The following is a 16,458-nucleotide window of genomic DNA, read 5'->3' as shown; positions in this document are numbered from 1 at the left end:
ATCCAAAGAACACCATACCTACAGTGAAGCATGGAGGTGGAAACATCATGCTTTGGGGCTGTTTTTCTGCTAAGGGACCAGGACGACTGATCCGTGTGAAGGAAAGAATGAATGGGGCCATGTATCGTCAAATTTTGAGTGTAAACCTCCTTCCATCAGCAAGGGCATTGAAGATGAAACGTGGCTGGGTCTTTCAGCATGACAATGATCCCAAACACGCCGCCCGGGTAACGAAGGAGTGGCTTCATAAGAAGCATTTCAAGGTCCTGGAGTGGCCTAGCCAGTCTCCAGATCTCAACCCCATAGAAAATCTTTGGAGGGAGGTGAAAGTCCGTGTTGCCCAGCGACAGCCCCAGAACATCACTGCTCTAGAGGAGATCTGCATGGAGGAATGGGCCAAAATACCAGCAACAGTGTGTGAAAACCTTGTGAAGACTTACAGAAAACGTTTGATCTCTGTCATTGCCAACAAAGGGTATATAACAAAGTATTGATATGAACTTTTGTTATTGACCAAATACTTATTTTCTACCATATTTTGCAAATAAATTCTTTAAAAATCAGACAATGTGATTTTCTGGATTTTTTTTTCTCATTTTGTCTCTCATAGTTGAGGTATATCTATGATGAAAATTACCGGCCTCTCTCATCTTTTTGAGTGAGAGAACTTGCACTATTGGTGGCTGACTAAATACTTTTTTGCTCCACTGTATAAGGGCTGTCAAACGATTAAAATGTTTTATCTAATTAATCACAAGGTTTCTTGAATTAATTTTGATTAATCACTAGCCTAAACATTATTGAAAAATACACATTTTCTGTATTTTTTAGCAAATACAGGATGGGTGAATGGAACGTTTTTTGTTTAAAACAAACAACTTGACTTTTAAACAATTACATGAGGGCATTTTACCTATTATTTATTCATCTTTTAGCCAGTTGTTAAGGCAAACTAACTGGTTCGCATTTTCTGATTGTAAAGCAGAGCGTTACTTAACGCCCTGCGTTCGGTGAGGCTGGTCTGACGCATGCGTGTCGTAACAGCTGAAGTTGAAGCCCCAACAATGAATGCTTGGCATTAAGATGATATTTAAGGCTCGAGGTGCTTTGGTGAAACGAAAATTCCTTCTTGCAGTGTAAGCAAACCACAACATGTTTATTTATTGTCCCGTCTTTGTTTTTTTTTATTCCCCCACCGTCCATCCAGCCAGCCAACGGGTTCTTCTGATTCCTCCATCTCGCCCATGTCGGACAATTGAATTGTGGGTAAAAGGGGGCGGGACTGCGTTAATGCGTTAAAAAATATATCGCGTTAATTCCAGAAATTAATCATCTCATGTTAACGCGTTAATTTTGACAGCCCTAATATATATATTTTTTTTTTTCATTTGCACTACTTTATGTTTTTTGTTCTCTTTTTTTTAAATGGTCATATCCATGTATTTTAATTGCGTAAGAACTTAAATTTGTACAATACATGTTTTGCTTATTTGGACAGCGTCTGAAAGGCTTGGAAAAATTTCCACCAACACAGAACAATTTTAGCAGCCATAATAAGTAGGGATGCACGATATTGGGATTTTGGCCGACATCCGATATGCCGATATTTTAAAACTCATGTAGCCGATAACCGATATCGATACCGATGTTAAAGCTGGACAAAAATAAGTAGTCATTGAAAATAGCAGTTTTGTTATCCATTTCTGACACTTTGAAAAATAATATACTCAAATATATTTTCATATGCTGATATCAAATTGATTTTTAAAAACGCGGTATCGATCCATTTTCCTTTCAAAATCTGGTGAAATTTCATCGTTCTGTTACAAACTCTCGTGATATTTTGCAAATTCTTGTGAGATTTTGTTAGTAAAATAGATTGATACCGCGTCAATATATCAACATATAAAAATATGGCAACATTTGGTGAATTTTCGGGGGATTTCGTAGCATAACGATGACATATAGCAATATTTCATTAGTAAAAGAGATTGATATGGTGTTTTTAAATGGCAATATATCAGCATATGAAGATATTGGGATATTTTATGTATCAATATTTTTTCCCTCGTCTTTAGAAGTTTTTAAGTCTGTAAAAAATAAGTTTTTGAGGAAGAAGAAGGAGTAGTATTTTTTTTTTTTAGACTTTAGAAACTCAGAAGCTGATCAAATATCGGGTTAAATATCGGTGGGGTGGCCGATGTCCGATATTCAGTTTTAAGGCCGATACCGATAGGGGGCCGATTATATCGTGCATCCCTAATAATAACATATGTAGTCCCATCTGTGGAAGGAGAGTGTTGCAGGAGCTGGTTTTACATAGAAAACAGGATAAAGGTGGCGACCATCAAAACCGAAGAGACCCGTAGCTTCAGACAGGGCAAATCCCAAGATGGCGTAGGAGAACAGCTGCTGTTTCAGAGATGGGTTCCTGGCATAGCCAATAATCAGACTACTGAACACAGTCCTAATTCCAGCACTGGATCCAGCCACTCCGACTGTGGCGGCTCCAGCACCATTAAACCTGGCAGCAGTGTGGATATCCCTGCTTACGGCACTGATTTGAAAGCTTCTCAGGAAAACCTGGGTGAGGGGGCTCTCTGTTTTGGCCTCTGGCCTGGACAGAGGCAGACAGGGGTCTGTAAAGAGCCCGGGAACCAGCATGGACCACAACCTGTGTGGAAGCAAACTTTGCACACACGTACATCTTGTAATTAAGGCAGTTTTAACCGGTTCAGTCAAATCTGTTAGAAGCCTGGGTCTCTTGACTGCAGAGGTCAAACCAGAGAGATGCTTCCATTTTTAATATTTACTCCATATTTAATATTTACTGCCATCTTCCAATTGTCTCTTTTTTTCTTTGTCTGTGTGCCGGACTTCTGAAAACCTGACATTCTTAGTTTTTGCAGCAAAACAAACCTTAAAAGTTGCAGCCCGCTGTTGTCCTGGTCAAACCATTTTAGTTCAAATGGCCACTTATTTAAAGAAAACATATTACATATTCCTAATGCAGATATATTTAATACTTTTATCAAATATTTTATGTAAAAATCACTTCTGCCTGTATTTTTAATGGTCAGACTGTCAATTTTACAACCCTTTGTCCCCCCGTCAGCAGGCGTGAGCAACAATACAGGAATCATTTCGAACCTTTTTGAGATTTTGTAAAAAAAATAAATAAATAAATAAATTTTAGAAGATATGGTGTGAAAACCTAACCTGACTCTGCCAGATGGATTTCCATCTGGAAACCTTCTGTTGAAGTAATTTTTGGTAGAGGCGAAAATACTGGTTAGCCGATTGGCCTACGTTGGTGATAGACGGGCCAAATAAACCAATCAGATCAACGGAGCATATGACGTACTAACAGAGCGACGACGAAGAGGAGCCAATTGATAGATCAAACTCTTGCCGAAACCAGTCGGTAGAAGAGCAAAAACATATTTTCCTGTGAGAAAAGCCTCCAGAGCAGTGTTTTGCTCTTCTTTCAGTGAAGAAATACTCTGTAATTCCGATTAAACTTGCTCGATAGCCACGCTAACGCTAGTTTCATCGGCTGAAGCCGCCATGTTCTTTAGACTGAACTGTCGCGCTTCTCGTTGCGTCACACCTCAACCCGCCTCAAAGCCAACGCTGATTGGACGTTCGTTTGGTGAACGGCTCCAAATTTTCTTTAACGGAGAGACTCCAGACTGATCTGCGAGTGAAACCTTGAAAGCTCGCGAGATCAGGATGGTCTAGTGAAAATCATACAAAAAAAGTGTTTAGGGAAAAATTCAAAAAACTTATATCAACAGCCCAAAAGAAAGAAATCAGGTCAGACTCATTGTGTTTATGCTTAGATTCCACTTCTCAGCTACGCCGACCTATTTGAATGTTGGTAATGAATAACATCTTAGTTTGCATAATATATGGACAACATGTGACCTAAAATGTCAGTTTCAGTGAATGCATGAAATCGGAGCTAATTATGCCTTTGTGTTTAAACCTTTGGATTGGTATTTTTAAAAGCAACACACTGATGAAGACACTCACTTCAGGAACCAAGAATCCACCTTTGATCTTCTTGCCAATGGGCATTGCCAGAACCCAGACCACCAGACAACTGTGGAGAACGATGGCTTTGATCTCACTGAAGAACCTGTTGAGGTTCTCCTTGTATTCGTTCAGACTCTCCAGGCCGTACCTGTGATTAAACATAAAGGCAAGATGAAGAATGCTGTGATTTACAATTTGTCTTTGGATGAAAAAATGGTAGACTTATTTTATTTGTAAGACTAAATGTTTTAATGACAATTTCTGAAAATGGGAAAAAAGAGAAAACACAAACAAATACGAATGAAAAATGAAGAAAACAAAACAAATGCTGAAAAAAAAATGAAATCAACAGCAAGTTAAAAAATGCTCCGCCTCCAATCATAAATGAACCAGACTATTCATTTATATATACATACATTTATATACATGTTTAAGCCAGAATGATTTGACATTTAAAAAGGAATTCCCTACGATTTTTAATTTTACGTTCCGCGGTTCCCTTTCTACGTCAAAAAAGCACAATAAAAATTTAGAGAAAGTAGGGAATTATTTTACTCTTAAGGAAGATTTTAACCACCTCTCACCACAGCTCATTTCAGCTGCGGGATATATCTTAGATCTGATTAGTGTTATTTTCTAAACATACAGTCCTGCTCACAATTATTGGCACCCCTGAAGTTTAAGTACATATGATGGAATATTTCCTAAAGAAAAGAACGATTGGTCGCAAAAGAGAACCTAGACAAACCTCAAGCGACAACATTTTATGGACAGATGAAACAAAAGTGGAGCTTTTTGGTAATTCACACCAACAGTATGTTTACAGACGGCGCAATGAAGCCTTTAAAAAAAAGAACACCATACCAATATTCAAGCATGGTGGAGGATGCATAATGCTGTGGGGCTGCTTTGCGGCATCTTGTACTGGAGGCCTTGACCGTATCACAGGCATCATGAAATCAGAAGAATATCAAGAAATTCCAGAGCGAAATGTCCCAGTGTAAGAAAACTCTGTTTGATGCAAAGATCCTGGGTCTTCCAGCAAGATAATGACCCAAAGCTCAGCTCCAAAAGCACGCAGGAATGGTTGAAAGGGAAAAAACGGACTGTTTTAAAATGGCCAGCAATAAGTCCTGATCTCAATCCATTGAAAATTGAAAATCTTTGGGTAGAGCTGAAATCTGCCATTGGAGAAAGGAACCCTGCAAATGTACAAGAGCTCGGGCAGATTGCAAAAGAAGAGAGGGAGAAAATGCCACCCAAGAAAGCGCAAGAAGCTTCTAGATGAATGTAAGAAATGTTCGGAGGCTGTCATTGCTACCAACCAAATATTGCAACTAGGGATGCAAGATATAATCGGCCCCCTATCGGTATCGGCCTTAAAACTGAATATCGGACATCGGCCACCCCACCGATATTTAACCCGATATTTGATCAGCTTCTGAGTTTCTAAAGTCTAAAAAAAAAAAAAAAAAAAAAAATACTACTTCTTCTTCTTCCTCAAAAACTTCTTTTTTTACAGACTTAAAAACTTCTAAAGACGAGGGAAAAAATATTGATACATTAAAATATCCCAATATCTTCATATGCTGATATATTGCCATTTAAAAACACCATATCAATCTCTTTTACTAATGAAATATTGCTATATGTCATCTAGGGATGCACGATATTGGGATTTTGGCCGATATCCGATATGCCGATATTTTAAAACTCATGTAGCCGATAACCGATATCCATACCGATGTTAAAGCTGGACAAAAATAAGTAGTCATTGAAAATAGCAGTTTTGTTATCCATTTCTGACACTTTGAAAAATAAAATACTCAAATATATTTTCATATGCTGATATCAAATTGATTTTTAAAAACGCGGTATCGATCTATTTTACTTTCAAAATCTCGTGAAATTTCATCGTTCTGGCAACATTTGGTGAATTTTCGGGGGATTTCGTAGCATAACGATGGCATATAGCAATATTTCATTAGTAAAAGAGATTGATATGGTGTTTTTAAATGGCAATATATCAGCATATGAAGATATTGGGATATTTTAATGGATCAATATTTTTTCCCTCATCTTTAGAAGTTTTTAAGTCTGTAAAAAAGACGTTTTTGAGGAAGAAGAAGTAGTAGTATTTTTTTTTTTTTTTAGACTTTAGAAACTCAGAAGCTGATCAAATATCAGGTTAAATATCGGTGGGGTGGCCGATGTCCGATATTCAGTTTTAAGGCCGATACCGATAGGGGGCCGATTATATCGTGCATCCCTAATGTCATCGTTATGCTACGAAATCCCCCGAAAATTCACCAAATGTTGCCATATTTTTATATGTTGATATATTGACGCGGTATCGATCTATTTTACTAACAAAATCTCACAAGAATTTGCAAAATATCACGAGAGTTTGTAACAGAACGATGAAATTTCACCAGATTTTGAAAGTAAAATAGATCGATACCGCGTTTTTAAAAATCTATTTGATATCAGCATATGAAAATATATTTGAGTATATTATTTTTCAAAGTGTCAGAAATGGATAACAAAACTGCTATTTTCAATGACTACTTATTTTTGTCCAGCTTTAACATCGGTATCGATATCGGTTATCGGCTACATGAGTTTTAAAATATCGGCATATCGGATATCGGCCAAAATCCCAATATCGTGCATCCCTAAATAAATCTATAATGAGAAAAGCTCTTTAAAAGAAGATTCAACCATCCTCCAGAAAGCGTCCTGGGTTTGGAAAACAAACCTAGAAATCATTGTTAGAACATCCAATAAATGTTCCCAGCCTATATTTGTTTCATTCATCCTGTGTGGTGTTCAGTTGCTGTCATTTCTGGTAGGATGTTCTAATTATCGGTTCAAATGTGTGACTAATTGTGAAACAAACTGTGTGCTTTAAAAATGAAGGACTTATTTTAGGGAACCATCTTCCTAAGGGAAAACGGACAGATTAAACTAGATTAGTATTGTCACCTGGTGAGGTCCCAGACACAAGAGTTGACTATGAGGACATCCGGCCTCAGTCCCTGCCGGAAGTCCTCCAAAATACTCTCCATGTATGGTGAGTAGATGCGCGTCAGGAAGTAATATCGCAGCAGGTGGTGGCTGGAGACGTACTGTCGGACCTCTTTGTACTCCGTCCCGTTTGTCTTTGGACCCAAGCAGCCTCCTTCCACCAGCACGTCCCCCTGAAAGGAGAACTCGCCCTGGGCACAAAGAGAGACACAGCACTCAAGTTCAAATGTTTGGTTAGTTAAGTAACTCGGTAACAAACAAAGGAAAGGTGCTCCCCCTTCTAGCTCCGCCCCTGGCTATTCTGAAAATAAAATCACTGCTATCCTTCTGAATATTATGAATTCATCTTAACCCAGTGAGGCAGCGTTGAAGACAACTACAGAACCCGAGTCGTGTTTGATTAGTGACGGGTGATATCGTCCAAAAAGTTAGAAAAATTTCAATTTGTAAAAAATTCATGTCTTAAAATCTGCATTGTTGTTTTTTTCCGTTATCTTCTCCAGGTCAGTTAGTTCTACGTCAGCCTGAACACCTAAATTCGGCCAATCATATATCAACGGTCATCTGTCAATCAAATGTTTTCGGTCATAGCATCTTGATTCATATGTCGCAGCTAATATACGCAACAGTTGAAATCAGAATCCTTTCCTTTCCCATTGAGTTGCGTCCCAGTGTTCACGGGGATGGACGTCTGTGTCTTCGGCAGGCGTAGAGCTAACAGAACTGGCAGCGTTGCGAGGCAAGGGCTCAAACATGTACGGCTGGAAGCCTTCTACATCAAACCAAGCTTCTGCCGCCCTGGCGTCCTCTTCCACAACATCTTCATCCCCGCTTTCCTCCTCTAAATAAAAAATGGATGACGAAGGAGACTCATCCACGACCTCCGACACTAAACTCTCCTCCTCTTGCATGTTTCCTCTGTCCATAGCGTTCCTTGACAGCGTCGTTTCTAAGTCACCAATTTAGTGCTACTTGGTCCCACTGGAATTTCCCATTGGGAACCTACTAGCACTAAGATGCTAACTGGTTAGCAAGATGCTTCCCACAAACCGGCCACAACCAAACTTGCTTGTGAACCTCCCGCCACAACAATCCCGCCCCCCTGATAATCGACCAATCACATTCACTTTATTCACTCGTGTAAAGTCGGGCACCACTCGGGAGAATTCGGAAATGCAACGGTTGGAACAGACGCTTCCCTACGACTTTAAAAGAATAGACATCCATTCTTTGTTCTAGGTTGTGTCCCTCTCTTCTTGTCCCTTTTCTTCTTGTTTTCCTCTCTATGTTTTGTACTCAGCTGACTTTTCATGCTGTCTCTAAAGGAATGAAAGATTTTTTCCAAGCACTAAGCTCACTTAGCTGATTGCTCCTTCCTGTGTTTCCAAAAAGGCCAAAGTAAATAACCCAGTCCTTCTTTTCACTGTAGACAAGCCATGATCTGCTTATCTGTTCTCCATTTTTCATTTGGATGAAATAATAGCTGCATGAATCATGACAGCAGACAAGATAGAGGAGAGCAGGAGGCGGGGTTACCAATCTACTGGCTCTGGAGAGCAGAGTTCGCTGCTTTTAGATGTTGTCTCCAAAGTCTCCAGTAGCAGAAAAAAGTCTCTAGATTTGGCGCTAGGAGCTTTTTAGAAATCAAAGTGCTAGAGGGGTCTGAAAAGTGGCTAAATATAGCGACTAAAGCGCTAAGTTAGCAACACTGCTCTTTGCATGGTTTGTTTTCAAATGGTTTGCTGCTGTCTGTTTGGACCTTTCTGAACATGTGCAGCAAGTGGACTGATCCAATATGGTGGACACTGAAGGGGGGGCTGAGACACACATAAGCTCACCTGTAAACAAGATGTGTCTGTCAAAAAATAAATAAATCTCAGATCTTTTGCGTTTGATTTTAAAATTCATGTAGAAATATGGAGCGGCCTCAAGGCGAAAGAAAGGTTTCAGCCGAGTGGAACCATTTTGATCTAGTATTTGTTTTGATTTTCTCATCATTCATCATGTTCCCCTCAGTTGTCACTTAAGTTATCGGAATTTAATTTAAATTCCAATTGACTTTTAGTTTTCCAGCGTTACAGTAATGCTGCTTTGTTTTTTTTGTTTATGCTAGTCCACAAGCATCCTCATTCAAATGTTAACCTAAATTTTTCAGTTGATATATGTTTACATTATTTATAGATTTCATAAAAAAAAATATTAACATATTTTCATATAAGCAAATACATAAAATAATGCAATATAACATAGTATTATTAGATCATTAAATCAGTTTCAGTTTATTCTTTCAAATTGCAGGGATTTTAAAAGTCCAGCAGGTGGGAGTGTTGAGAACCCAGTATCAGTCCAGTTTGGCAATGTGTCGAAGCGCTTCCTGATGCCTCATGAAACCCATTACTAGTTTGGATTGGTTAATTAATTTCCCTCTTTATCACATCTAGCATGGAGGTCTGCTTCTCACAGGCGAAATCTGAGCCATAAACTGAGGAGTGATTCACAGAGAGATTACGTTATTTAAGACGAGGAAGGAGAACGATTTACTTTGGACTTGAGCTGAGACAGAGTCAGATGCTGATAGCTCTGAAGCAGAACCACCAGGTCTTTGTACATGGAGCGCTGCACTGAAAGAGAAGGACACGCATGTTAGAGTTCAGGGCATGAATGTTTCTGGTCTTTTTAATAGAAACAACTAATTTACTGCTTTTTCATTTTTGTTCAAATCATTCAATTCAATTCATTTTATTTCTATAGCGCCAGTTAAATATATGTCATCTAAAGGCACTTTCCAGTTCACCAGATCATCCAGTCAGATCGATTCAAAGTTTTCTATCTAAGGAAAACCAGCTGATTGCATCGACTCATTTACCCCATTTACACTACCCTTAAAAAAACCGTGCTGAGACCGGTCCGAGCTCAGTAACTGAGATAACTTATGGTGTGTAAATGGAAAGCAAACTGAACTGAACCGAGCTAGACACAACCGGACCAAGCTAACCCCAGACCGGTTCCAGATGTGGGCTCGGCCCGGTTTTTCCCTGGATCGGTTCTCTGATAACAAGAGCGCATGAGCAGAACGCGTCATCTCCGTCTGGCTGCACATCGCGATTCACACTCCATTCCAGTAGGTGGCACTAATGCCCCTCCGGAAGTTGCTTGCCAACCAACACAAAACAGAAGAAGAGGAACAACTATAAACAACAATCGAAATCTTCTCCACGCAACATTTTAAATAATGGCTTCAACAGAGCATGGTGCGACCTGGGATGATAATAATAATCAAGCATAACTTTCTGAATGTGACGGGCGCCGCCATTTTGATTTGCATGATTCCCTCCTTCTTCGTCTTCTTCTTCTTGTGTTTTATGGCGGTTGGCAAACAACCTTTGGTGCATTACCGCCACCAGCTGCTTGATTTCGTCCTTCACTACTGGCAGTAATACCGCAGATCGTCACGAGGAGGCGAGGAACCGAGATAGCGTGATGTGTAAACGGTCGTCAGAACCGAGCTAGGCCTGGTTAACTGATCCGAGCTCGGACCGGTCTCGGTATGGATCGGTAGTGTAAATGGGGTATAAGCATGCTTGTAGCAACAGTGGAGAGGAAAAAAACTCTCTTTGAACAGGAAGAAACCTCCAGCAGAACCAGGCTCGGTGTGAGCGGCCATCTTCCGAGGCCGACTGGGGTGACTCAACCTGCTGCGTGGGAAGGTGCGCTCACACTGACCTACTGCTGTTGTGAAGGAACTATTTCCGCTTGACGAAAACCAGCCAGGAAAGTCGTAAAGCGTGGAATCATCAACATAAAGCATTCCAACGAGATTAGTAGAATAAAATAATCACAGCTGACCTCAGATGCTCTAGCCTGGGTGCCATTCCGAACTTAGTCCCGCCCACAAGGTTTGAGGTCGGGAAGTTCGGTCTGGCTCTGCTCCATAGTAGCGCGAGTATTATCGCCCACCCTCTGGCGATCCAATCAAATTGTCAGGGCGGGCTTTATACGATGATGGACAGATGATCAACAGTAACGTAATCAACCACGTCACCAAAGCGCGCTTGGGTGACAACAACAATGGCTGCCGCTGGAGAGTTGAGGTGAGTAGATTCTGCTATTAGGTCTGTTCTAGAAGATATCGACAGCAAATTAATTTTAAAAGAGGAACAGAGAAACGCAATCAAGGCTCATCTTCTTATTCTAGGCGTGCAACTGCACGCTTTGATTTTTGTTGACAACAACTATGCGTCGCTTAACATACGTCACGCACTCCGTTGCTCTTATTGGTTGTAGGTCTATCCAATTGAGTGCAGAGGCATTTTTTTTCCTGGTCCGTTCAAAACACGCCCCATAATCACAGCTCTATGGAGCAGCATCAGACTCATTCTGACTAGAATTGAGTAGGACTACGTCAGGCTACAGATGCTCACCTGAACCGCCCAGAATGACCACGAACTTGTTGTGCAGAAGCTTCCTGGCCTGGCTGGTTGTTACCAAAGACCTCATGGCTGCTCAGCGTTTCCCAGCAGTGGTGTTTGGGACTGAGGGAAGCAATGATGGGAAGAGCAGGTTAACATTAAGAAGACTCCATCTCTATTGGTTTGGTTTTATTTAACAGACCTTTTTAGATTTAGACAAACTTTATTGTCACTCTGTACATACACTTGATACAAAAGGAAATTCTGTTTTCTACAGCTCTCATGACATTTCCATTTCTTAAGGTGGTGCAAAAAAAATAAATAAATAACGCATTGATATGGTCAGTTTGACTGTGACATGATTAAGAGTTTTTTTTTTTTTCCAAAATTCTGATTTTTTTAAAGAAGTTTTATGATACTTTTGTCCAGGGGAGGATCTAGGATTGTAGGAGATTAGGGGCTTAGCCCTGAGGGTGAAGATGAGAGTGTAGACTTTCTGCTAAATCCCGTTCTAATGTAAAATATGACTGATTACTGGATTATACTACATGCACACAACAATTCCCCCCTCCATACCATGGAAATAAATTAATTTACCTGCAAGCCTTTAAATATTTTTATTCCTTTCTTCATCAGACAACAAATTCTGTGGATTTGGGGACATTTGATCATTATTTTCCAGAGTTATGAGAGGGAAAATTAAATATTTTAGCCAGCTGACATAATTGGTCCCCCCCCCATAACATGGGAAAAAAAAAAACATAATTTTTTTATATCATTATTTTTCTATATCATGTTTGAAACATTATTTTATATTTAGAAATCCAAAATAGTAAAAAAAAAAATATGACTGTTGGTTTGATGATTTTTATGAAATTTGAGGGCCGCTGCAGACGGGCTGCGTTAGCCTCCGAGCTACGCTGGTTGTTGCGGTCCTCTCAACTTTGGAACATTTTCTTTTAAATTACGCACGTAATTAACGTGAGTTAAGAAGATGAGCCGCCAACCAATGGGCAGAAAGTGACCCTCTAAGCCACGCCCCCTCCTCATTTGCATAATGAGGCAGAAATGCAAACAGAAACGTAAATATAAAAGGCAGAAATAAATAGTATGGAAGAAATAAGTAGGGCAAAATAATACAAAGGAAGAATAAAACGGACAAATATATATCATCCACACAAATACTTAAAAAAATAATAAATAAATAAAGTTTAAGATTATAACGGACAATAAATAAATAAGGTAATTATTACAAAGGCGAGTAAATAAAGAAGCTAATTCAAAGAGATATATAAATTTATGTCTCACTGTATAATTTAATCTCTACCTACATTCATTTGTTTATTATATTTTTGGGGGCAATTAATTCTATTCTTATTTATTTATTGAGCGTTTATTCCTTTCTGTATTTATTTCTAAATATGGCAGAGTTGGTCCTCCATAAACCCCGTTACAAAAATCCACAACAAAAGAAAATATTTGGGCAGAAACCGCAAATATGCTGGATGTTGATGGGTATTTTTTTTTAATACGTCATACAAAATTAACCGTTTATTTCCACATATTTTGCTCCTATGAATTTAATAATATAGCGCACGCTCTCCTCGAGCTCTGAGGAAGTCGGAGCTCAGCAAGAAGGGAGGAACAGCGGAGGCTGGAGGCTTTACACAGGCGGTCCAAAGGATTATCCCACACTGCTGCCTGGGCGCCACATAATGGCAGCCCACTGCTTAAATACAGAGAGTTCATTTCATTACTTTATACTTGTGTCAGTGTAATGACAATAAAATGCTGGGGAAAAAAAGAAAATAAAAGTTTCTGCCTTTCAGTCAGGACTCCCATGAAAAAGAGGTGGCTAATTTTAATAGGGTTATCTTGAATAATAATTCACATCAGAATATTATTACTTTTTAAGTCCAATACAAACATATAAATTAATAAACAATGAGTTTATACACACATAGCTAAGATATATGTATTTATAAAGTTTTCTATACAAAGAAAATTTACAAATCAGTGAGTTTTTATTGACCAAATGCGCTGAGAAATTCACTTGAGACTGGGCGACCTCCCCAAGATGGCGGCTATGGCGTCGCCTGCTGTGCCACCTGCCACAGCGCCCCCTGGAGTCACAGAATAAGATCTTTGCAGACAAAAGTAAAACAGCAAAAATACAGACTGAGCCACGGTGGTTTATTAATAATAAAAAGCAGGTTCGTCATGTTGCCCAAACAGTGAGTCACAATTACAGAAAAAAACCAAACATGGCCGTCAGCTGTTTTCCTAATAACACAGGTCTGTATGACAGGCGGCTAAATAAGCTACAAAACAAGAGGGACAAACCAGCAGCAACCTGTTCATTTACTGAAGGTCAATGTTTATTTTTGATTTAACCTTTTTTATATTTACTTACCTGCTGATGATGAGCTCAGCCTGCTGACATGTGCACGTCCTTACCAATTAGCGCTCTAATTAGGAACACCTGCAGAGGGTGACGTCATCGCAAAAGCTGTGTTGCCAGATCACGCGAGAAAAATCTGCAAAACTATCCAGGAATATTAAAGCAAAACAGACACTTGTTTTAAATGTTTTAAATGTTCAATTTGTTGAAATAACGCAGCAGATTAAGCTTGTTTAAACAACAGTTGTCACATTTTTTTTTTTTTTACCTTATATTTCTATTCTGTAAAATATAACCGGTGAATTTGCAAATTATAATGTGATTCAAAAGTGAACTTTTTCAGTCGTGTCATTCAAAAAGATTGTTAATTAGTTAATGAGCTAATTTCGTTTTTTTTTTTAGTATGGATAGATAAAAATAAAAATCCAGTGATTAATACTTTTCTTTTATAGTAAAAACACAAAATCAATTTCCTCTGACATCCTGAATATTAAAGAAAACCAAAGAAAATTTATTTTAATTCCAATATTTGGGCTCCACGTGTTGCTCTGTTGGCTTTGATAGTGGCCTGCCGCTCATCTGCAGCGCTGGTTCTGGTCTCCCATCTTCATCTTTATGGCAAAATAAATTATCACATTTCAAGGATCTGAACTTTAACAGAATTAAAAAACACATACACAAAAGTGTCATAAACATCCAGTTATCGCTGTTTTAAAGTTTGTATTGTTTTCACTAAATCGCAAACAACTTCTAAAAATTCACAAGTACAATTTTACAATTGCAGTGTACAAATGTCAAATTTAGGCACAAGTAAATTCACAAGTACAGATCACAAATAAGGGAATGCAAATAAATTCACAAATACAAATCTCAAATTTAGGCATACAAATAAATCAAGAAGAACGAATCACAAATTTAGAAATACAAATGAATTCACAAGTAAAAATCACAAATTTAGAAATACAAATAAATTCACAAGTAAAAATTACAAATTTAGAAAATACAAATACATTTACAAGTAAAAATCAAAAATTTAGAAATACAAATAAATTCACAAGTAAAAATTACAAATTTAGAAAATACAAATACATTTACAAGTAAAAATAAAAAATTTAGAAATACAAATAAATTCACAAGAAAAAATTACAAATTTAGAAAATACAAATAAATTCAGAAGTACAAATCAAATTTAGGAATGCAAATAAAAATAAACAAGTACAAATTACAAATTTAGAAATACAAATAAATTCACAAGTAAAAAATCACAAATTTAGAAATAGGAATACATTCACAAGTACAAATCACAAATTTAGAAATAGGAATACATTCACAAGTACAAATCACAAATTTAGAAAATATAGATAAATTCACAGGTAGAAATCAAAAATTTAGAAATACAAATAAATTCACAAGTAAAAATTACAAATCCAGAAAATACAAATACATTCACAAGTACAAATCAAATTTAGGAATGCAAATAAAAATAAACAAGTACAAATTACAAATTTAGAAATACAAATAAATTCACAAGTAAAAAAAATCACAAATTTAGAAATAGGAATACATTCACAAGTACAAATCACAAATGTAGAAAATATAGATAAATTCACAAGTAAAAATCACAAATTTGGGCATGCAATGAAATTCACAAGTACAAATCATAAATTTCGGAATGCAAATAAAAACGATTTTGATTCTGTTTTCTCTAAGTTTTCAGTTTCATGTTTATCCATTTTTTTTTCTAGCTTTATTGGTCTGTTCTTGATTTATTTAAGTTTCTTAGGTTTTTCTTCGCTTGTCCTCTGTTGCCCCCTTGTGTTTCCTTTTCCCTTGGCTTCCTGGTCAGCTCTACTCACACCTGCTCCTTATCAGCTCGTTAGTCCTGCCTTTGTTGAGTCAGCCATAAATTACTTTGTCTCACCCTGGCTCCTTGTGATTGTTTCCCCCTGATGTCTCTATGGTTCTGGTTTGTGTTTAATTTTTAAGTTGGATTTTTTTGATTCCTGTTTTTGCTACTTGTGTTATCCCATTAAATCTTCTAAGAATTTACCCAAGCCTCTTAGCCTCAAATCACAAATTTAACAGTATAAAGCAAAAAGTAACTAATACAATTTTATTACCCCACAAATATAAATGAACAGTTTAGGAAGAGAATTCATACATTTGCAAGACTGACAAATTTACCAGTAGGACTTCCAAGTTTACAAGTTGAATTTTACACATTTATGAGAACAAATCACAAATTCAACAGTACAGATCCAACTTGAAGAGGGAGGATTTGCCATCGAACTACTGGTCAGAGAAAAAACCCGTAATATGTAGCCAACATTTGGAAGAAGAATGTTTTCAAGATGACTTGGATAATAGCGCGTTGTGACAAACACCAGATACAGCACTGGGACTTGATCAACAGCCGATACCGCACCGTGACAATGTCACTAACCAGTAGGTGGCAGTAGTGTTCTTTGACAAACATGGATGCCTCCAGTAAAGCACATTCAAAACACCATTTGTTGAACATATTTTTATAGTACTTTAAGATATTTGAATTCAGAATATGACCGGACTTTTCCTTTAAAAACA

The 16,458-nt window shown here is 37.9% G+C and overlaps 1 protein-coding gene and 1 pseudogene across 1 annotated transcript in view; both read right to left on the bottom strand.

The window, feature by feature from the left end:
• The window catches only part of LOC119792641 (PC-esterase domain-containing protein 1A-like), a 34,576-nt gene extending 20,581 nt beyond the window's left edge, over window positions 1–13,995 (bottom strand). Inside the window, exons 1-5 of the mRNA XM_038299370.1 lie at window positions 13,888–13,995; window positions 11,487–11,597; window positions 9,607–9,686; window positions 7,024–7,256; window positions 4,036–4,186 (exon numbers count right to left, since the gene is read on the bottom strand). Coding sequence (XP_038155298.1) covers window positions 4,036–4,186; window positions 7,024–7,256; window positions 9,607–9,686; window positions 11,487–11,562 — 540 coding nt within the window. The 5' untranslated portion in view covers window positions 11,563–11,597; window positions 13,888–13,995. The remainder of the gene's footprint in view (window positions 1–4,035; window positions 4,187–7,023; window positions 7,257–9,606; window positions 9,687–11,486; window positions 11,598–13,887) is intronic.
• LOC119792642 lies at window positions 2,316–2,707 on the bottom strand (annotated as a pseudogene).
• Window positions 13,996–16,458: the final 2,463 nt, after the last annotated feature.

The sequence above is a fragment of the Cyprinodon tularosa genome, unplaced genomic scaffold, assembly GCF_016077235.1.
Source record: "Cyprinodon tularosa strain WSP-4 unplaced genomic scaffold, ASM1607723v1 ctg427, whole genome shotgun sequence".
Lineage (NCBI taxonomy): Eukaryota > Metazoa > Chordata > Actinopteri > Cyprinodontiformes > Cyprinodontidae > Cyprinodon > Cyprinodon tularosa.
Note: the sequence above shows the minus strand (reverse complement) of the source record. Positions and strands in the feature narration are given on the sequence as shown.